The sequence below is a fragment of the Carettochelys insculpta genome, chromosome 21, assembly GCF_033958435.1.
Source record: "Carettochelys insculpta isolate YL-2023 chromosome 21, ASM3395843v1, whole genome shotgun sequence".
Taxonomy (NCBI): domain Eukaryota; kingdom Metazoa; phylum Chordata; order Testudines; family Carettochelyidae; genus Carettochelys; species Carettochelys insculpta.
In genome coordinates this window covers 22,339,310-22,360,703 of record NC_134157.1, presented here as the reverse complement: position 1 = coordinate 22,360,703, position 21,394 = coordinate 22,339,310, and the positions used below count along the sequence as shown (strand labels likewise).

Sequence of the window (21,394 nt, the reverse complement as noted above, 5' to 3'; positions counted from 1 at the left end):
TGTCAAAAGTGCTAATGGGCTTTCTGAGCTTCTTTAAGCTTCTACATCCTATTTGCTTCCTGCTTTTTGTGTTTGGTTTTATTCTGCGATGATTAAGATCTCACTTGAATTCATGATTTGTTTTAATTTTGCTGTATCACATGTACTTTTTTTGTTTAAATATACATACTTACCTTGTAACATCCTATAATACACCCCCAAACAATTTATTTTGAATCAAATTTGTTAATTTGGTCTTTTCCTATACACCCTGAATCTGATGAAACTTCCTTTTCTAAATTTTCTTTTATATGCAGTTTGCAGTACATTTAAGCCCTCTCTGAAAATTAAGAGCCTTTTTCTCCCAGCCTTGCTCAGACTGAGAAGCACCGTAGTCCCTGAGTTAGTACTCCATTGACTTCAGATGGGATGACTTGCGGATTTATTCACTGTCATTCATGAGTCATGTCACTACTCTAGTAAATCAGTAGCATGTGCTTCTCTCTTCTTCGCAGTATGGAGGGAACACTGGCATAGCTGCCCAGAACAGAACACCTGCTGTGAGGGAATATGGCCCTTTAGGATGGGGAGGAGAGGGATTGGATAAATAGCTGCATGATGTAGGGTTTTGTTTTTTTTTCTGAGCTACAACAATGATTTTGCATGGTCATGCTTTGACTTGAGTAGCAGCATTGAGAGGAGCTGTGCTGGTGTTCCTGCAAGAAGCATGCACAGGGACTCAGCTTTGTATCTGTTTGTAGCTAGGCTTGTACTGCCTAGTTTGTACTGCCAGTACCAGTAGCCTTGCCCTTGACTGATCTGTCATTGTTTGAGTTGTGTCCTTATGAGTGCTCCACTTCAGGTACACCTGTGCTCCATGTGTCTTTGTCTTTGAAGATTTTTCATGGCATTGCCCAGAAAAGCACTCCACATATTGTAATGTCTGTCACTGAGCTTATATAAGGCTGCACAGACAAATAGCCCTCAGTTTCTTCTCAACCACCTCTGCCTGAGACAGAGTGCAAGTGTGCCTGCTTTACTAAAAATACATTATTCCTTAGTTTAATTATTCTTTTCTTTCTTTCCCTTATCCTTAAATTAATTCTGTATGTGGTTTTGATTGCAATAGGGCTTTGTTTTTGTAATCCCCTTCTACTGGAGCTCTGTTCTTCCGTGAGCTCCATTGTCTGAGTGTAGGCAAGGATCTCCAGGTTTCAGACATTGCCTGACTTTCCAGGAACCTATGCCAGTTAGTGAGGGGCTTTTCTGGTGCATCTATTCCTTGGGAGAAGCAAACATCTCAAAAGTGTTCTGTCTGTCCAGCATTCAAAAGCAGAGTTAAGAGATAAAACTTAGACTCTTAACGTCTCTCTTTCCGCCTTCAGATTGACCAGGAATGCTGACTGGACGTTGCCTTCTGATTGAGCATAATGTCCTGTTGACATCTGCATGTTCCCTCAGACCAGCTCAGGAGAGAACCTTGAAAGACTCGTTATTGTCTCAGAGAGTTTGCTGCAAAAAAGCCTCAGTCTCCTCAAAGTTAGACCACATTGAGTTCCTTGTGTCCGATACAGGGAACTGCTGAGTCTCAAGGCTCCATCGATATAAATTCTGTGCCTAGGGAGGTTGTAGAATCTCCATCATTGGAGATGTCTCAGAGCAGGTTACATAAAGATCTGTTAGGGATAATCTAGATGGCATTTGGTCTTGCTGTGAGTGCAGGGGACTAGACTTGATGACCTCTCAAAGTCCCTTGCAGTTCTAGTATTCTGTGATTCTATGAATATCAGTGTAATGCTTGTTGAATTCCATTTTAAATTCTTCTGATATTTTCCTCATTATCATGGTTCCTCCAGAGTAAGTTGTGACAGTAGCAGATTTTTACATGCTCAGCTAATTTCAGTTAACTGAATGAGAAATCTCCAGCAGCAGTAATTTGTGGCTATTGTCAGATTTTAGGAATATATTTTGTGTATATGAGAGAACCTAATTTCCTCACCAAAAAACCTTCTCTTTTTATGTTTAAGTTGCAGGTGTTGAGTGAAACCATATTAAGCTGTGTAACTTTCTGAAATCTGATCATTTAAGAATATTACTTAAAATAGTAACAACTAAATACAGGCCATAGCAGCAAAATTACTCCAGACTTGAGATGACCTTTTGCTTCTTCCTTTTAGGTCACTTTTTGGTGGCAGCTTGATTTAAGGATAAATTCTCTGCTATCTTTAATATGTTTGTGTCGGTAAAGTCTTTCTCAAAAACCTCTCTCATCTTTCTTCCTAGAGAAATCTGACAGAGTATTTTGTAGCTGTCGATGTCAACAACATGCTGCATCTCTACGCTAGTATGCTATATGAACGCCGCATCCTCATTTGTTGTAGTAAACTGAGCACTGTAAGTAAATTTCAGAATATTCTCTTGACAATTCATTTTTAAAACTACCAGCCATGCTAGATAGCCTCTGGGGTACCTAGAATTTGAATTGTCACAGATTTAAAACTGTTTGTAGGGTGGTAGGAGTACTGCATTAAAGTTGGATTTATCATATACATGAATATGAGAAAGGGCTCTGAGTTCTTCCTTATGTAAAAGGACACTGTATTGGGAGATGAGGCACTGAAGGAATACAGAAAAATAATCACAAATATTATAATCAGTAATAGCCATACAGTCATTACATACATTGACAGATGCTGACAGAAGCAGGCAATTGCAGACCAGGTGAAATAAATATACACTCCTAGGATGTATTCAGGGTACGTAATTTCTGACTAAAATTTTTGGGTGTTTGTGTATGTACGTCTATATGCGGAATTTTAAATGTATAACTGTGCTTGGGCTGTGGAAGATACAATGGCAAAGATGACTTTCCTGAGTTCCTCTAGTATCTCAAGTGTTCAAATGAACAAGTTTCTTTTCTTGATACAGGTGCTGCATAATAACATTTATACCATGTCAGTGAAACCCTTTTTATATACTTATTTGAAAGAAAAATAGATAAATGATACTTTCAGACAGAACTTCTGGTGACCTTCTCTTGATGAACCCAGATGGTGGGCTATAACAAGTTAGAGAACCACATTTTGCGCAATTTTGTTTGATAAGATGTAGGCTTAATGCTACTTAGGCTCCATCAAGCATCTGAAAGATGAAAGCTGTTGAGCACTCCAAAGTGCTGTCTTTTCTAAAAATGGCTGCATATCAATACCAAAATATCCAGCATGATTTAGTTCAAAGTTTAGCTTTATGCATTTGAAGTTTTGTCTATCAATAAGATTGTGATTTTATGTATAAAAGAAAATGTCAAGTTTTAATTTTGTTTGCTCTGTAAATGGATATTGATTGTTTTCTGTTATGAATGATAAACAGAAGGGGGTTAATTAGATGTTGCCTTCTAATTCTGTAGACTAAATATTTGAAAGGCTCTTTTTAAAGTTAGAGTTCCAATTTTCATTTTGTATTTTATTATCTGGGTTCTTGAAGGTCTGATTTTGATTGCAGAAGAACTGTATTGTAGACTGCCAGAAAGTAGTGCTCAAACAACACACACGAAAAACAGGAAAGAATAGCATGTACATACTTGGATGGAGGTAGGGAGAGTGAACAAAATGTGTGTGTATTCCATCTTCAGATGGAAATAATTACCTAATTAAGAAAGAAAGATAAGACAAGGAGATTCAGTGTAATCTATAGGATATTTTAACAAATTTTTAGACTTTGTTACCAAAACCCATGAAGAATTGGTAGCACTTAAATACTACAATGATGGACACGATAGAAAACTGTTAAACTGGCAGACCTATACAATAGGTTCTTCAGTACGCTTTTATATACATCCATCATTGGGGTTTTGCTGAAGGGTCAGAGTGAACAGGGCTAAAGACCCAGATCCAGGATGTAAATCAATGTCTGTGAGTGGGGTAGGGTAATTTGTTTCTTTCAGTGAAAAGTGAATTAAATGTATTATTGTATTTTTGGAAGCATTTGGGTTGGCATCAAGATAAGGTAAGCTTCTTCCAACTGTAGAGCCTGTGTGTTTGGTTGTCATGATCCAGTCATTGGTAAGGTAGGCTGGAAAGAAGCATTACCTGTCACTTTGCTTTCTTTAATAAGCTCTTTCACAAGTAGGCTTTTGTTTTCCTTCCTTATCATCTTTCTCCAATTTCTCTTTCTTTGCCTCTGTCCAAGATAAAAGCATATCTGGCTCTTTGGGGGGAGAGTTAGCCTTACTATACATTTGTATCTTAGAATTATATATATATAGACTGCTCTGAGATTGGAGTGACAGTTTAAGACAGGTTTGAAGTCTTGGGTGACAGCCAGTGATTCCTTGCCTGCACACTCAGCTCTGCATGATCCAGCAGTAGGAACAAGCTGCATTATTTTATTTCAAACTGTGCTCAGCAGAAGCCAAGACCTTGTAACTGGAAACTTACCAAACTATGAGAATTCCTGTGTTGTTTTTTTTAAAGGAACTGTTTGCAATTAATTTGTCTAACCCTTATGATTTAAATGTAATATTAAGCAAATTAAAGAAGAATAAATAGAAACCTTAAAAGTGGAATGAAATATCTCATGCTGCATTGCCTTCTGAAATACATATTATGATTGAAGAGCTCTTAATGTTGGCAAGTTGAATCAGATTTGTGGGTAATTGAATGCTGAGATATAACATATTAACTATTTACATGTGAAATGTTTGTCATTGAACCTGTGGAAAGTTAATGCCATTTTTCATGTGGTTTCTCAAAACACTAAAAGATGAACTATAAATTTTACTAAGTATTCACAAACTGAATTTTAACTGTTCTTTTTGAGATCTAATTCCTCATACACAGGCAGACTTAACCTAGAATGCATAAAACTGAGTGCTTGCATATAGCAAAGGCCTCTTAGACTGTGGCCACACGAGCCTCTGCTTCAGAGGAGCTATGGTAATGTGGCACTTTGGGATATGCTAATGAGGCACTACCATGAATATGCAGTGCCTCATTAGCATAATGACAGCCACACATGCTTCGAAACTGCCGGTTTTGAAATGCACGCCGCCCATGTAGCTAAGGGGCCTTTCAAAACTACCCGTTTTCGAAAACTCCTTGTTCCCAAAACCAATGGGAATAAGGGGCTTTTGAAATCAGGGGATCATTTCAAAAGGCCCCGGGTCTACATGGGTGGTGTGCGTTTCGAAACCAGCAGTTTCAAAGCGCGTGTGGCCGTCATTATGCTAATGAGGCACTGTATATTCATGGAAGCACCTCATTAGCATATCCCAAAGTGCCACGTTACTATAGCCCTTCCAAAAGGAGAGGCTAGTGTGTCCACAGCCTTAGTGTTTAGATTTATGTTGTAACAGAAAGAGAGAGGAAATGGAGTATCTCTTCTAACCACTGTTCTGAGTTCCAACAGAGCTTGCCCATAGAGGACTACCACAGTTACAACAAACTATTCATTGTTACAAAGGCATTATAAATCTGGAAAAGATGGACAAAGTAAGCAGTCTGGTGGTTCTTGGAGAAGTTCAAAACTTGGGTGAAATTTCTAAAAGTCCCTACATGTGGTTATTTTTTGTTGAGGTGAATTTATCCACAACCAGGATGAAAATGGAAGTGTCTTCCTAATAGAAATGGCTATCGAGAGGCTTGATGCAGTGACAAGATGTGCATGCTTATCTCTCATACCTGTTCAGCACACCTTGAAATTATAGTGCCAGCACCTTAGTCTTGGCTAGAAAGACACCACCTCTTCCTTTCCAGGAGCAACATCCTACTTTTTCTCGCAACTTTGCCAAAGCACCTCAATCTTAACTTGCATCCATAACCTGTGGTAGAAGTCCTTAAATGTCTCTCAGTACTATACTGGTAACTTGAGTTAATTTGGAATAGCTGGGCTAATAAATATTCAAAGGTATTTTAAGGTTTCTAGTGTAAGTTCAAGTTTTAAGTCTCACATTGCAATCTTAATACAGTAATATATGCACACATTGAGACATCTTGAGAGAGGCAACAAAACACTTTTGGAAATTGCTCCTATCATAATTTGTCATCAGTCTAATTTTTTCTGAATCACTATTTTTCAGAGTGACAAACCCTTCTGTTGATTCATTTACATCCAAAATTGTAAATCGAAGTTATGCCCGTTATTGGTTTGTATCTCATAACTGGCTGTATTTTTATATAATTCTCTTGCAGCTGCTGTAGGAAACTGAGGTAGTGGAACTAATTTTAGTTCAACCTGATGAAATTCTATGGTTATAATAGCCTGCCATTTCTCAGGTTGCCTTATTATTAACAGCTTGTTTTCTGTATAGCAGTCATAGGTCTTCATTAACTATGCAATTTCTTTAGTAACCATTATTTTGGCAAAATTGCAGGGCATTCCTGCCTGGTATCTCCCCAGGATGGTAAATTTTGGATTCATGACAGATAGAAGGTAATCCCATCTCGAAATAAGTGAGTTTACCCTCAGATATCTCCAAAGTTGTACATCATTAACTAAAGTTAATCTTTCATTGCTAAGTTTTAAAATCTTGAATTGTCATAATATCAAATAATCAAAAAGATGCTCTTGGAAGCTGTTTTTAAATAAAAAGACTTCTTAAACAGGGCTTTCCAGACATTTTTTTAATGTATAAGAGACTAGATATTCACGGAACTTTAGGAAATTGCATAGAGGCTCTTTTTTGGGAACTTGCCGGTTTTGTGATGCAAGTTGGGAATTGTGCTGTGTATTTGTTTTACCACTAAGATATTCTATGGTAATAAAAATGAACATGGCTTTCAAAGGAACATTCTGATCATTTTGACTGAATAATTTGGGATGTGTGAGAAGCTGCTCTGTTTATTTTCAGAAGAAATGGCATCTAGTTCATGTTAGCTGATGAAAGACCTTATGGGTTGGGTTTTTTTTTTATTTTTGTATTTTTTTCTGTTTGAGATTTTCATATTACTGTGGAGATGTTGAGAAGATCCCATTTGGAGCAGAGGAAGATATAATAAAACTGACCACTTAAAATAATGTTTTCTGAGTATTAAAATCTAAGTGATTTGAGCCACCAAGAAAATGACCTTAATATGGGACACACAAGGCAAAGATGAACATCTTGCATAATCAGATTACTTTGATTATATGGTAATATACTGTGTTAACACCATGACTGCCTGCTGCAAAGTGCTTCGTAGTGAGAGGTATCCAGCCTGTTTTCTGCTTCTGAGCTCAGCTTTTTCCAGCTCACGTAGGACACTTGGGCTTTGAACCACAGCTGCTCTGTCTGCTTTCCCTCCCTTTCCTGACCCCAACAGACAGAGTATTTTGGAACAGACCCCACAAATACCACACCCAATTCCAGAAGCTCCAGAGTGTGAAGTGCTAAATCTGCTTTGTAATAACACAGACACAACTCACTCCTGTTCCCCCCCACCCCCCATTAGGTACATGGACCACACTATATTTGGTAAACTTTTTATTTAGGAAACAATTGATACGGTCTTTATTTGTATTGGTAAACAATATATGGTTGTGGTGGATGAAATGAACTATGAACTCTTCCAAGAAATTGCAGTATGTTCTGAAGACGTATGTGTAATTTTTTCAAAGTACCTTGCCTTATATGACCTGCCCCCCCGCCCCTGCATATCACAACTGTGAGTTAGCTTCCACAGTAGGGACACCAAGGCTACGTCTACACGTGCCCCAAACTTCGAAATGGCTATGCAAACGGCCGTTTCGAAGTTTACTAATGAAGCGCTAAAATGCATATTCAGCGCTTCATTAGCATGCGGGCGGCAGCGGCGCTTCGAAATTGATGCGCCTTGCCGCCGCGTGGCGCGTCCAGACGGGGCTCCTTTTCGAAAGGGCCCCGCCTACTTCGAAGTCGCCTTATTCCCATGAGCTCATGGGAATAAGGGGACTTCGAAGTAGGTGGCGTCCTTTCGAAAAGGAGCCCCGTCTGGACGCGCCGCGCGGCGGCAAGGCGCGTCAATTTCGAAGCGCCGCTGCCGCCCGCATGCTAATGAAGCGCTGAATATGCATTTCAGCGCTTCATTAGTAAACTTCGAAATGGCCGTTTGCATGGCCATTTTGAAGTTTGGGGCACGTGTAGACACGGCCCATGAGGAGTAAACTGAAGGGGCAGGAGGTCGGGGAGTGTGTGTTGAGCCCAAGGACACACAATAAGTGAGTGCTGGGTCAAACTTGAGAAAAAAACCTAGGATTTGTGGTCTGAATCTTCTGCTTTAATCATTGGACAACCTTGCCTACTGCTTTGTCATTAAATTGAGCCATAAATTTAAGTGCCTCCAAGTAGTAGTGTTCTTGGTAAGAAAGAATGACCAAAGTGGGGGGTTGGGCCTATATATGTGCACTTAACCATTATATTTCTGAAAAGCTTTTTGTTTGCAGGGCCTAATGTTCAAGTCTAGTTTGTATTCATAGTTGCAAGTTTGCATTCATTGCATCAGTGTAGCCATAATTCAGCTTTCACTATAAGGATTTTAAATTAATCCTACAAGATGTTATTTTAAATATATTTTTTGTGTGTGGTGGTTAAATACCAGCAAGTGTGTGACTATAGAGCACAGATCCATAAGAATGCTCCTTTGCTGATCATTAGCGCACACGGACAACATTAGCAGCAGTGATGAATAAAACCCAAACATTGTGGTTAAGGGTGTGTGTGTGTGCACTGACAAACCCTATCACAGCAAGTCAGGGAGGGTTTCTTAATGAAGGCGACAGTGAAATGGAAATTGTTAGACAGCTCTGGACTTTGTACTCAGATTTATGTAGACTTTACATTTTCTTCTCTCAATTGAGAGGATTCCTCTGTGTCTCCAATGTCATGTAGCAGAATTAAGTATAACTAGCTTCTGTAGTCTGGTCGTGTATAGGGTGCTAGCATAACCATTTTAAGAATGTCATGGGTAATTTTGGTGTGGACATTGTCTGATAAGTCATGGGTAGCATCTAAAATAAATCATGGTTTTTATGTTTTCTTGTGACTAGAGTGGGAAAATGGAAGATTCATTCCTCATGTTATATTCCCAGTATTTATGCTGACTTGCTACCTGATTGGGGCAGTTTCCCCAATTTATCTATGCCTGAGTTTCCGCAGTTGTAAAACAGGTGTAAAGCTTATGCCATAGGCAGACTAACACTTGTAAAGCTCCTTTGAGACTTTTAAGTGAAAGATTCTATCTACAGTGTATCTTCATTATTTATTATACTGAATATCAGCTGGACCCCTCCTGTGGCATTGGGGCTTTCCTAGGGACTCCATAGTAATATCTTAGATAGAAGAGATGTCTGAGAAATCCCTCTGAGGTTTGAATTTCCTTAGAGTGGTGAAAGCAACACAAAATTACCATCATATTAGCAAATAGTATTAGATGCTCTTGCCAAATCAATTCCGACACTCAACTTGGTGAGGCTCAAACATGGAACAACTTATATTGGGAGGGTGAGCAAGTCTGTGGCATATAAAGAATGCAGTCAGCCAGCAAAGTGGACTGATAATCATCTCCAGTAACACAGGTATCATGATCTTTACTATTGCCTTACCACCAGCAGGATGGGTGGAGGATCATAGTCTCACCAATGGAAAAGCATTCATATATTTGGGTAGTGCCATCATTCTGGATGGTGGAACAAGGGAGGACATCTTTTTTTTTTTTTTTTGGCCCGGAACAATCTGAAACCATGACCTGTTCATACAGGGTGGCCAAGAAGATAAGAGAACCATTGTTACCAGAAGAGGTTAGAGTTAGTCTGGCCAGGCTGCATTTTTTTGTGTGTTTTTTATTTTTAGCCTGTATCGAAAGGAAATTTTAATGAAATTCTGTGATGGGGCTTTAATGCCTGGCATGAAGTTATAGTATAGTATACATCATTTTTCAAGGTAGTTTCTCCATATTCATGTTTGTAGGGTGCATGCATGTCACACCCATACAGTGGTGGTCATCAATTTTGGGAACCTTCTGTGGTGACAGAGCTAATTGGGAATGCATAAGTACCCTACTGTGGTACTGAGAGATCAGAGCTGATGTAAGGCTAAGTTGTACAGCCCCTCAGATGTCTCCACTCCTTCCTTGCTCTGGCTAACTGCTCACATAGAGATATTGCCTCAGTGCTCAGAATCTTGACTGGCTTTATTTACAAGTTTCTACTGCTTTCTAGAACTTGTTTTTAGCTGTTAGTTAGATCACTTTAAGTAGTTCTTTAAAAGTTTGTACTTGGTTTATATGTCAGTGCATGGATAGTGTCCTGTTTCACAAATGTAGGGCAGGGTGTGGATTTGTGTGGTGCTGTAATGCAACTAGCTGATGTAGTTTTGTTTACAGTCCTAATATATTCAAAAGCTTGAGGGCATAATCTCATTAATAGGATTGAGAATTGTTTTCTGATGAATATTCATCATGTCTAATTACTTTAGGCAAATTTTGCACATTCTCACTTCCTTATTTTCCCACCAAGTCTTTGTCTGCATTGTGCACCACTGGCACATCCATGTGGTGAAATTGTAGCTACATGTTACAGTGAAAAGCACACCATGTTCAGATTGTGGTGTTTAGCTAAATGTCAGAGAGAGGCTCTTGTGGACAGGAGCTCCCTGCTGCTTGAACCTTTCACTGCAGGGGGTGGGGGGGAAGACTCTGCTGAGAGGAGGCTGTGGGGAAAGGATGAGCTGTATCTTGCTGTCTTCTCTGAATAGATCCTTTCCCCACTATCTCTGCCGTACCAGAGCGTTTCCTCACTATCGGAGTCTTTTCCTGTGCTGGGGAAAGGCTTCAGCAGGTGAGAAGCAGCAGTATAGAGCGAGGAAAACAGAAAACTATTCAGGGTACTTCAGCTCACACCTCACCTTTCAAGTGTGTTTACATGCATAAGCCATTCTTCTGTAAGCTACTTACGTCTGTGCTTGTGGGGCTACACAGGTAAGTACACTGCCCATTGCTGAAAGAAGAGTGCAGGGTACACATACCTGAATGTGATTTTTTTCCCTGTAGGATCATTTTCTTGCTCTGAAATTGAAGATTTACAGTACTTCTTTGTTATATACAGAATGCTTTAAGTTGATGCAATTTCAGATCTGCACATCTTTTATTACTAGCTTTTTAAACACTATTAAAGTTACGTATACTTTGTGTACATAGCATATCTAACAAAAATAAAATCTCTTTAGCATCACTCGTCAGCGATAGTTTGTGAAAATGTTTCTAGAATAGCTTTAGAATCAATATAAAAATAAATTATAAACTATAAAATGTTTCCCTAAAATAATGGAGAAAAAGTAGTCTTAAAGATTGCTTTTCTCCAGACCTTTTATTTAATTTTCATGCTTTATACTTAGATCACTAAAAATTGTTGATTTGGTTTAGAAAAGATATTTTAGTTTTGTTTGCCAATACAATTGTTGCCGTCAGTCAAAATTGTGTAATTTTTTTCATCCAAAAGGATAAATGTAACTGGATTCTTCCAGTTTATGCGGAGATGTGACTATGTAACTTGTGGATCAGTAGCTTATGATATAATGTGACATTATGAAAGCTCTACTTTGTAAGTGACAAGTGACTTCACTGTTGTCACATTCCACATTATAATGCATTACAGGTTACAAGGAAGGATTAATGTTATACGTTGGTCTGAAGATAAGAGCTGTGTAATTTTTATTACTTGAAACAGGATTTTAAAATCAGACAGTTACAGCTGAATACTGATATGGCTCTGCCTTTACAAACCCAACCTTATGTGCTCCTACAAGTTATACGAAGAGAATTACAAATAAATCAACAATGATCTTTTGTTTTTCAAATTGATTAATGTTCCACTATCAGGAAAAATATAGATACTAAGAACTGCAGACAGTGTTAGTTTAAGAAGCATTCTTAGCTCAATGCATGATGCATTAGCTGCTTGAGCTTCATTAGTGTTGGGAGTTACACTGCAAAGAACACGCTCCTAATGTGATTTTTTTAACAGATTTATTTCAGTGTTTAGGGCCAAAATAAAACACAATTGAGCCATTGGGAAAACACTATTAGTCTGCAACCCATACGTGGAGATGGGTGAATGGGTCCAGAAAAAATAACTCAACTCTTTGCTCAAAAGTTGAATAAAATCCAAATGTTTTAACTGCTCCTCATTTTTGTTAAGTGAGATATGAGGGGTGAAGGAATAGTTGCACTTCCTGTTATGGGTCCAGAAGTTGAAATATTCTTGGAATTACTATTCTTGTTTTGTTATCTAAAACAGCCCCAAAATTACTAAAAATCTATAAACTTAGCTACATCTGTATTTATAGCATCCGGACATCATTTTTGCTCAAAAGCCTATTTTCGGTCTAGTTTCCATATCCAAGAGCTTTTGTCACGCATTTGGACCAAATTTCCAAAATCTCTAATTTCCTGCATTTGCTAATTAAAAAAAATGTTTTTGTGTTTCCAAATAACTATATTTCACCATAAGTGCGAGCCAACCAGCCTGTGCAGAGCAGCACAAAAGACATGAATGTAGATGTGAATGTTTTAAGATCTGGTCCATGCAAGGGTGGTGATGCAGATTACAGTATAATAATAATAATTTAAAACCCCCTTTTTGCTGTGAAATGCTCTTTTATATTGTCAGCTCTTGAGAGAAAAAATGTCTTATTGTGTGTTTTTACAATCCCCTGCACATTTTAGCACTGTATATAGTTCTTAGAATAGTGCTTCCCCTAAATTTCTTGTTTTGAGTGGTTCATAAGGAACAGAAGAGCTAAACTGATAAAACGTGGTCAATATGGAAAACACATATATGGAGAGGAGCACAAGGACAGATAAATCCACATTACTGAGAAAAATTATTAAGAATTAGAACTGAACCAATACAGTTAAAGTTCACTTTTTCTTTCGTAATAATCCTGTGTACCATCCATAAAGAGTGTAGTATCTGTTTAAATATATTAACGAAAAAGAGATTATGACAAACTAGTTACACTTGGCAAATCTCCAACCTGAAGCTACTTGTGGAACAGAATCATTCTTGCCTTTAGGTCTTCGACCCTTCACTTTTCTTTTATCTCTCTCTTGTTCTCTCAGTAGTCACTTGATAATGAGTAGGGTGTCTTCACGTCACCATCCTATTTCTGACTGTTGATAGCTGGATCAGCCCAATTATGGAGCTACAGATCTTATCACAAAAGAGGCAGATGTTGGAGCTGTTGGAGGGGCACAGGGCAGTTTTTGAAGCTCTTCTTCACCTCTCCTTGTCTGCACTGCGTCGGGACCTCTCAAATTGCTCCACCCCCTCACAGATTATCGTTCACCACTGGGGATGATCTTGGGCAAGATTGTCCCCAAGTGTTGACACCAATGCTGCACTTCTTCGTATGTGCCTTCAAAACGTTCTCATCACTTGTGCTGGCCCCCCAATGCTCCTCTGTCCTTCCTCCAATTTGGAAGACGGTCTGTTTTGGAAGGCACTGATCAGCCATCTGATCCACATGACCAGTCCAACAAAGTTGTTGATGAATAATAATGGCTTCAATGCTGATTACGTTTGACTGTTCCAAGACATAACGTTCATGCACCTATCCTCTGAAGAGATATTTAGGATTCTCGTGAGGCAGCATTGATGATATTGTTCAAAGTGCCTTCAAATAATGCTTGTTTGTTGTCCAGGTTTCACATGCATTCAGTAGTGTTGTCGAAACAACCACTGCACAGTGTACAAGGAGCTTTGTCTTGGGACAGATGTCCCAATTCTCAAAGACCCTTTGTCTTGCAGTGTGAAAGCAGAGCTGACATTTCTCAGAAAATGCTGGTTTTCCACATCAATGTTGACTTCAGCAGAAAGATGACTTCTAAGGTATGGGAAGTGCTCCACATTTTCCACCAATTCTCCATTATCTGCAATAGAAGGTACATGAGATTGTCCAGTTGGTGAAGATTGGTGGAACCTTTTGGTCTTTTTGATATTTAGTGTGAGGCTGAGATTCTCATATACTTTGGCGAAGGCGCTTAAGATGGTTTGAAGGGCTGTGGGAGAAAGAGCAGCAACCATATTGTTATCCACATATTGGAGCTCCATGATCAATTTGTAGAGGTTCTTGCTTTTAGCCTTCAGTCTCCTGAGATTGAAAAACTTCCTGTTCATTCTATAGACAATCTTCACACCATCTGGAAGTTTGCCATCAATGAGGTGAAGGGTCATGGCAATGAAGATGCAGAACTGTGATGGGGAAATGACTCAGCCTTGCTCTACTCCTGTTTTGTCCTCAGAGGGATTGATTTGGGATCCATAGTTGCTCAATACTGTGGTAATCATATTGTCATGAAGCTGCCTTAAAATGTTAATGAATTTTTGGGGGCAGCCTACCTTTGAGAGGATGGTCCATAGGGGGCTACGAATGACTGAGTCGAATGCTTGATGAAGGTTGATGAAACTCTCATATAAAGCTTGGTTGTGTTCACACAATTTTTCTTGCAGTTGCTGGGCAGTAAAGCTCATGTCCACTGTTCCTCGGAATAGTCGGAAGCCACACTGGAATCCTGGGAGAATTTCTTCTGTGAGTGGTAGGAGCTGGTTTGCAAGGATTCAAGCTAAGATTTTCCCTGCTGTTACTAGGTGGCAGATACCATGATAGTTTCCACAGTCCATCTTGTGCCCCTTCTTGATCAATGTGTCTCTGAAATCTTGTGGCATCTGCTCCCTATCCCAGATCTTGAGAATCAAGAGGTGGAGCTGTTTGTGGAGCTCTGGCCCACCTTCTTTGAAGACTTCGTTGGGGATTCTGTCTAGTTCTGTTGCCTTGTTGCACTGCATTGCTTTGATGACAGCTTGGACCTCACTCAAGGCAGGAAGTGTTGCAAGATCATCTCTAGGGAGTTGCTGAGGGGTTTGATCAAGGGATTCTAGGACCTCTGTGGAGGGGTGGTGCAAGGGCTCATTATAGTGCTCCTTCCGTTGAGAAGCAATGGCTTCATTGTCTTTCAAGAGTTGGGTACCATGCTTTGATCTCAGGGGATTGATTCCATGGTTTCTCAGTCCGTAAACAGATTTGGTAGCATTGAATAAACCTCTTGTGTTAGATGTCTGCGAGATACTGGAGTTCTTGCACATTCTCAGTCCACCGTTGGCTTTTCAGAGTCCTTGTTTTACGTTGGACTTCTGCCTTTACCTTGGCATGCACATCTCTCTTAGTCATGCAATTGATGTCACTTTGCCAGGCCCTAAAGGCTCTCCTTTTTGCCTCAATCAAGTGTTCAGTTTTGAGATTACAGCACAGTAGTTCCACTTGGAAAATCTGCAACCTAGAGCTGCTTGTGGCACAGCAGAGTTCTTGCCTCTAGTGCTTTGACTCTTGACTCTTCCTTTTATATACAAGTTATTTTGTGAATAAACATACATTACTGACATCTGAAAACTTAGGTACCACGAAACAGGTGAACTTATAAAAGACTTGATAGAAAAACGAAAGGAGCAGTCTTCATGGGTTGCAGTCTGATTTAAAAAAAACTGTCTAGTCATTTCATCCCAAGAACCAACTCAATGTTGACATGTAAACAGGACTGTAATGCTGCAAAACAGGGTCAGAAACAGTAAAAAGAACATAGAGACCTAAACATAAGAGCAGAGGTCAGACATTGCTAAATTATTTTTTGTGTAGTCATGTGGCACTTTAAAGGCTAACAAAATATTTATTAGGTGATGAGCTTTTGTGGGACAGATCCACTTCTTCAAATCTATAACCTCACCAGAACAGACTGAATATATAATGCACAGAGGTCCAAAAATTATTATCAAGGTTGACAAATCAGAAACATTGTTATCAAGTTTGGCAAACCAGATAGAAGAGCAGAAAGAGGGGGATATGGGGTGGGGAACTGAAGTGTGGGGTGGAATGTCAAATTATTGGAAAGAGTCCTTATAATGGGTCAGGTAATTGCTGTCCCTGTTCAAACCATATGTAAATGTGTTGAATTTGAATATGAGTATTAGTTCTGAACTTTCTCTCTGTAGATGGTTGTTAATGTTTCTTTTCTTCAGAACACAAACTCTCAGGTCTTTAACAGAATGACTCACTCCATTGACGTGCCGGCTGACAGGTTTGTATATTTGGAAATTTTTGCTGTCTGCTCTATGTCCATTCATTCTTTGGTGAAGTGTTTGTAGTTTGCCCAATATACAAACTGTGTGGGCATTGCTGGCACATGATGGCACATATGACGTTAGTTGAGGAACAGGAGAATGTACCCCTGATTCTGTAGTTAACTTGATTAGATCCAGTGATGGTATATCCAGAATAGATATGTGGACAAAGTTGGCAATGGGGCTTGTAGACAGGAAGAGTTCCAGGATTTGTATTGTGGTATAGCCTGTGGTTGCTGGTGAGAATCCTCATAAGGTTGGGAGGTTGTCTGTAGGAGAGAGCAGGCCGGTCACCTAGGGTCTTCTGGAGTGGAGCATCAACCTTTGTCAACCTTGATAACAATATTTGGACCTCTGTGCTTTATACATTGTCTGTTCTGGTAAGGCTATAGATCTGAACAAATGGGTCTGTCTCATGAAAGCTCATCACCTAATACGTTATTTTGTTAGTCTTTAAAGATGGATATTTGATGGCATAGTACAAACAGTGATTCATATTCCATGAGAGCTGCAAATACTTTTCGCCAGACTGCAGTACTGGGTTCTGTAACGATGGTGAATTATTTATCTATTTTAAATATAGTAATAAATATTCCAACATCTCTTCTCTAGCTATATTACATATCTTGAAGCTAGAGTCACTTTCCAGAATACTGGTATATAGCTTAACCATAAAAGTCCACTGTGGGCTTATAATTGAGATACAAGGTCTCAGCCTGGAAATGATTTTTTTCAAAATTGAAAAAATTCATCTGGTTTTTGAGTTGTAAATTGTGAAGTCTATTTTTATTCACTTTTATGGTTACTTTATTGATGGTAGAAACTGTTCCTTTCTCAGTTCATGCCTCAGTGCGGTCTTGTGTGGCTGCATCATGGCGCATAGAGCATTGGAGCCCCTCCAGAGAGTCTCATTGTTTCTTGTAGCATCCTCACAGCTTATCCAGATCTGTTTCATCCCTGGACTTCAGGTGGTTTTAGTCCAAGGGATAAAAATAAGACTCTTGTTTAAAATATAGTATCTGTCTTCATTCTTAATGCCCAGTCAGTCACATTAACTCCAAAACCAGGTCTTGTGGTTCACGTACTGACTATTAATCATGTGTTTAAAAAAAGCCAGCTGAAACTGCATTGAAAATGCATTAAAAGCTCTAGAGTGGAACTATCTTAACAACTGAGACATTTTTTCCTAGTACAAAATCCTGATAGGGCAGCCTGTTGTGTCATGTTGTGTTGCAGAGTAAGTCTCAGTTTAAGAATTAAAATTAGAGATCAAGACCTATCAGCTCACCTAAACTGGGTCCCTGTGGTACAATGTATACTTCAATAGTTTGTCCAGTTGCAAATTACTGCTGCTACTACTTAACCCTTATACTCCATGTGGAGCATAGGTCATCTACAAGTCTCATCCACTTCACTCAGTCTTGGGACAAAACTTCTAGCTGGCTGCAGGAGTAGCCCAGTTGTTGTCCTTCAATCTCAGTAGACCTTCTCCACATTGTCCAGGGTCTTCCTCTTTTGTGTTTTTCTTGCAGGTTTCATATGAGAGCTTGATGGACTATGCTGGATGATGGTTTTCTGAGAGTGTAGCCTAGCCATCCTCACTTTCTTCTCTTGACATCAGTGTCAAGTGGTTCTTGTCCTGCTCTGTTCCAAAGCTCCTCATTTGTGATGAAGTCTTGCCATTTGATGTGAAGGATGTTCCCGGGCATCTGTTTATGAATATCTGTAGCTTGTGATTTTAAGACTTGTTAGTACATCAGGTCTTGTACCTATACAAGAGCACACTCTTCACGTTTGTGTTGAAGAGATGCAGTTTGGTCTTCACAGATGTTATTTGTGAACTCCATGTGAGAAGGAGAGTCTTGAATGCAGCTGTTGCTTTCCCTATTGGCATTGTAAATGACTCCACTGACTAATACCTCCCATGGTTAATAATTTTAAAAAATGCTTCCTAATGTTCATTCTGACTTTTCCTTTGTTTTATTTCATCCCATTATGTCTCTAAGCCTTCCTAAACTCTTGCATTTCTTTGGAGTGTACACCTTTTAGTTACCTATAAGATGGCAGCGTCTTTCTTGTCATTTACTCAAACTGTTTGTATTTGACTCTTTCATCAGATGTCTGTTCCCTGACCCCCCCAAACATTTTACTACATTTATTTTAATTTTGTTTAACTTGTTTCTTGTACTCCAAGCTGAACATTATTCTAGGGACATGCTCAAAAGGAACGTCATGTAATTCTGGGCCATGATACCTCTAGATGCTTGTGTGTGTGGCTCCCAAATGAGAAGACCCTCTCTTTAGTTTCAAGCTTCGCCCTCTTTCAGAATGTCTTTTTTTCAAAGTATCTTTCTCCATTGGCATTGGCTTCATCTTATTCATTGCCTGCTATGCTGACCAATACTGTACAATTGCTTTCTTTTATTCCACTGTCTGTATCCCTGTTGTCTCTTCCTTTAAACTTAGATTGTAGGCTCTTAGGCATCAGGGACTTTTTGTTTTGTATGTGTACTGCGTCTAGTGCAGTAGGATATTATCCATGGCTTGGGTTCCTAGATGCAATGATAATACACATCATTGGTATCAATATTTATCAATATCAAAATATTAATATTTTATGCTTATGCAGTATTTTGACCTTTTCTGCTTTCTCATATTTCAATCTCTCTCTTTTGGGGGAATACAACATTTCCCATTTTAATTCTTTCACTAAATTTCACATTCTCTTCCTGGTTATTAATGGGGATTTTAAATCAGGTTCAGACCCAAATCAGCTCCTCCTCACAGCTTGATTGCCATTTATTGTTAGTTCTTCCTTTGTGTCAGTCTCTGAGTCAATTTGAATGAACGTATAATGAAAAATTGTGAGTCAGTAGATCAAATACTGAAGTCCAGGAACAGTGACTTTCTTTTACCCACTTATCCAGTAATTGTAGCCAAAATTATCAAATTTGCTTGGTGTGAATTGCTTTAGTGAAACCTGTGCTGTTTGAGTCATTATTGCCAAGTTCCTACTGTACTATTGAGGTAACAGATTTTTTTTCCTCCTTAATATTTGTCATTTTTTTCATTACCTCTCTGAACTACACACTAGGTAGAAATTGTCAGGATCAAGCTTTTTCTGCCATGTTTATATTGTTTCTTCCCTCTTCCCCTGCCTACCTGATTTTGTTTCTCTGCTCCTGTTGTTTTGGGGAAGATATACAACCTGTAGACACAATTTTGTGTGTTGAGCAAAATACAGTCTCAGATATTAACAAAATTAAGTCAAACAACAATCACCATGAACCAGTGTTACTCCACCAATTGGTAGGATTTGTTACCAGTGCAATGTATTGTACTGTAGTTAGGTATTCGGAGATAAAAACAGTTGCTACTTCCAGCCAGTCATTTTATTTTATTATTATTATTTATTTGCTTATTTGGCCAGCCATTTCCTTTAAGCTTAACTTTTATCTTATTTATGAGCTTGTTTTGATTTATGTCTTTCAGTTAACTGCCTGCATTCATGGGTCTGCAGCTATGCTCTACCCAATGTTCTGGCAACATGTTTACATTCCTGTTCTGCCCCCACATCTGTTGGACTACTGCTGGTAAGACTGTAGATCACTTAGATACATAATAGTTTAATGAGTCTCTTTTTTTCAAGGTTTAAGTATTTTTGTGGTGTAATTGTTGAGCTAAAAATGTATGCATATGTGAAATAAATAGCTGATTCAGTATATGAAATATTGTTTTCATAGCATAATATAATAACACCAGTGTATTATTTACTTTAGCCTGATCTATTACAGTGAATGGTACATCATCCTAATTTTAGATCTTCAAAGTACACTGTTATGGCATATATTTTATGTTACATTTTAAATCGAGAAGACTTCCAACAATAAATGATACAAGCAGAGGAGGACTCCTGTTTTCCTGTCGCTTTCCTAATATGTCTGTATATTTTTTCTTTGCTGTCCTGTCCTGATCTTGTATTTTGCATTGAGTTTAGAAATTGGTATGTTGTTTGTTCTTTTCTGTCTCTGTTGCTCAATTAGCATGGAGTTGTAGCTTCCTACAGAAAGAGAAGAGAGGGAGAATTTTTAGGCACTTGATGCTCCCACGTGTGAACTCAGTAAGCTTTCCTGCAACTCCCAAGATGTTTTCTGCTACTCGTACCAATTTCCCATTAAGCCAGAAAATTGCAGCTTGGAGTCATTTGCACTTTTCTTCATTATTCAATCTGTCAACTGAAACTTTTACTTGGGTCAAACTAAGAATTAATTTACATCGACAATCTACTCAGGATGTCTGAAAAGCAGCTACCTGCTGTATATCCATACAAAGAAACATTTCAAGCACGGTTCTAGATTTTTAGAAGGGCCCTTAGTACATTCTTGTAGGGAAGACACCATTAAGTCTTCACTCCAGGCACTTATCCTGTCATTTGATAAAACAGATATTCAGGTTTCTAGGTGAACGATCGTTGCCCTTTATGAAGAAGATTTAACAGCACTTGATGTCATGTGACTTAGTCTATTTATGACCTCTTATTCTGTTTGAAATTTTCCTTTTATTTTTGCATCCCACACTAATAAATTTTTTTTAACATGAAATGTGAGATGGGTTATGGCAATTATTGTGTCAAAGTTAACTGGTCTTGGAAGACTTGGTGAACCCTGAACTTGAAGAGTGTGAAGGAGGGATACAGGTAACAGTGTTAGTCAGCAGGGCAAAAGATACAGTGCTACTCTTCCTAAAAGCAGGCAGAAGGATGTTTGAAGTGATTGAGGCACAGAGACTGTTGAATAGCCAAAATAAATTTCAGACTTGTCAGTATACCATCTAGTGTGCGATTGATACCATAAAAGTAATTACAAAGGCTATGTTAAAAGAACATTATTAACATTGCAAAATCAACTCTCAAAAATTAGGAAATGCAAGATTTGGTGCAATTTTCGTTTGGCCCCCTTATGCCCCCTTATGCACATGCATTATGATGTAATCATTTAGTGAAAGATTATATACTATGCCACAGTTTAAGAAAGCTCCTGCAATTTGGCTTTAAAAAAAAAACCTAGCAGCACACTTAAAACTTGCCTGTTAAATTCATGCTGCTCCTAATATCTCCCCATTTCCATTCCTGCTCTGTGTTCATTTTATACCAGGGAGTGAAGTGAAACTGACGAGATGGGGGCATAAGAACTGGGGATGTTGTGAATAAAAATATGTGTGCTGAAAACTACCTATTTAATCCTGATTGTGATCTCCAGTAGGATATTGCCAGTTCTTCTGTTGTGTTTATGCT

General features: G+C 38.7%; 1 protein-coding gene across 10 annotated transcripts in view; it reads left to right on the top strand.

The window, feature by feature from the left end:
- Nucleotides 1-21,394, top strand: part of DENND1A (DENN domain containing 1A) — a 406,341-nt gene that overhangs the window by 217,863 nt on the left and 167,084 nt on the right. For all 10 annotated transcript variants that reach the window (XM_075015674.1, XM_075015669.1, XM_075015672.1 and 7 more), the window contains exons 9-10: nt 2,263-2,373; nt 19,594-19,694. In XM_075015674.1, the coding sequence (XP_074871775.1) occupies nt 2,263-2,373; nt 19,594-19,694 (212 nt within the window). The remainder of the gene's footprint in view (nt 1-2,262; nt 2,374-19,593; nt 19,695-21,394) is intronic.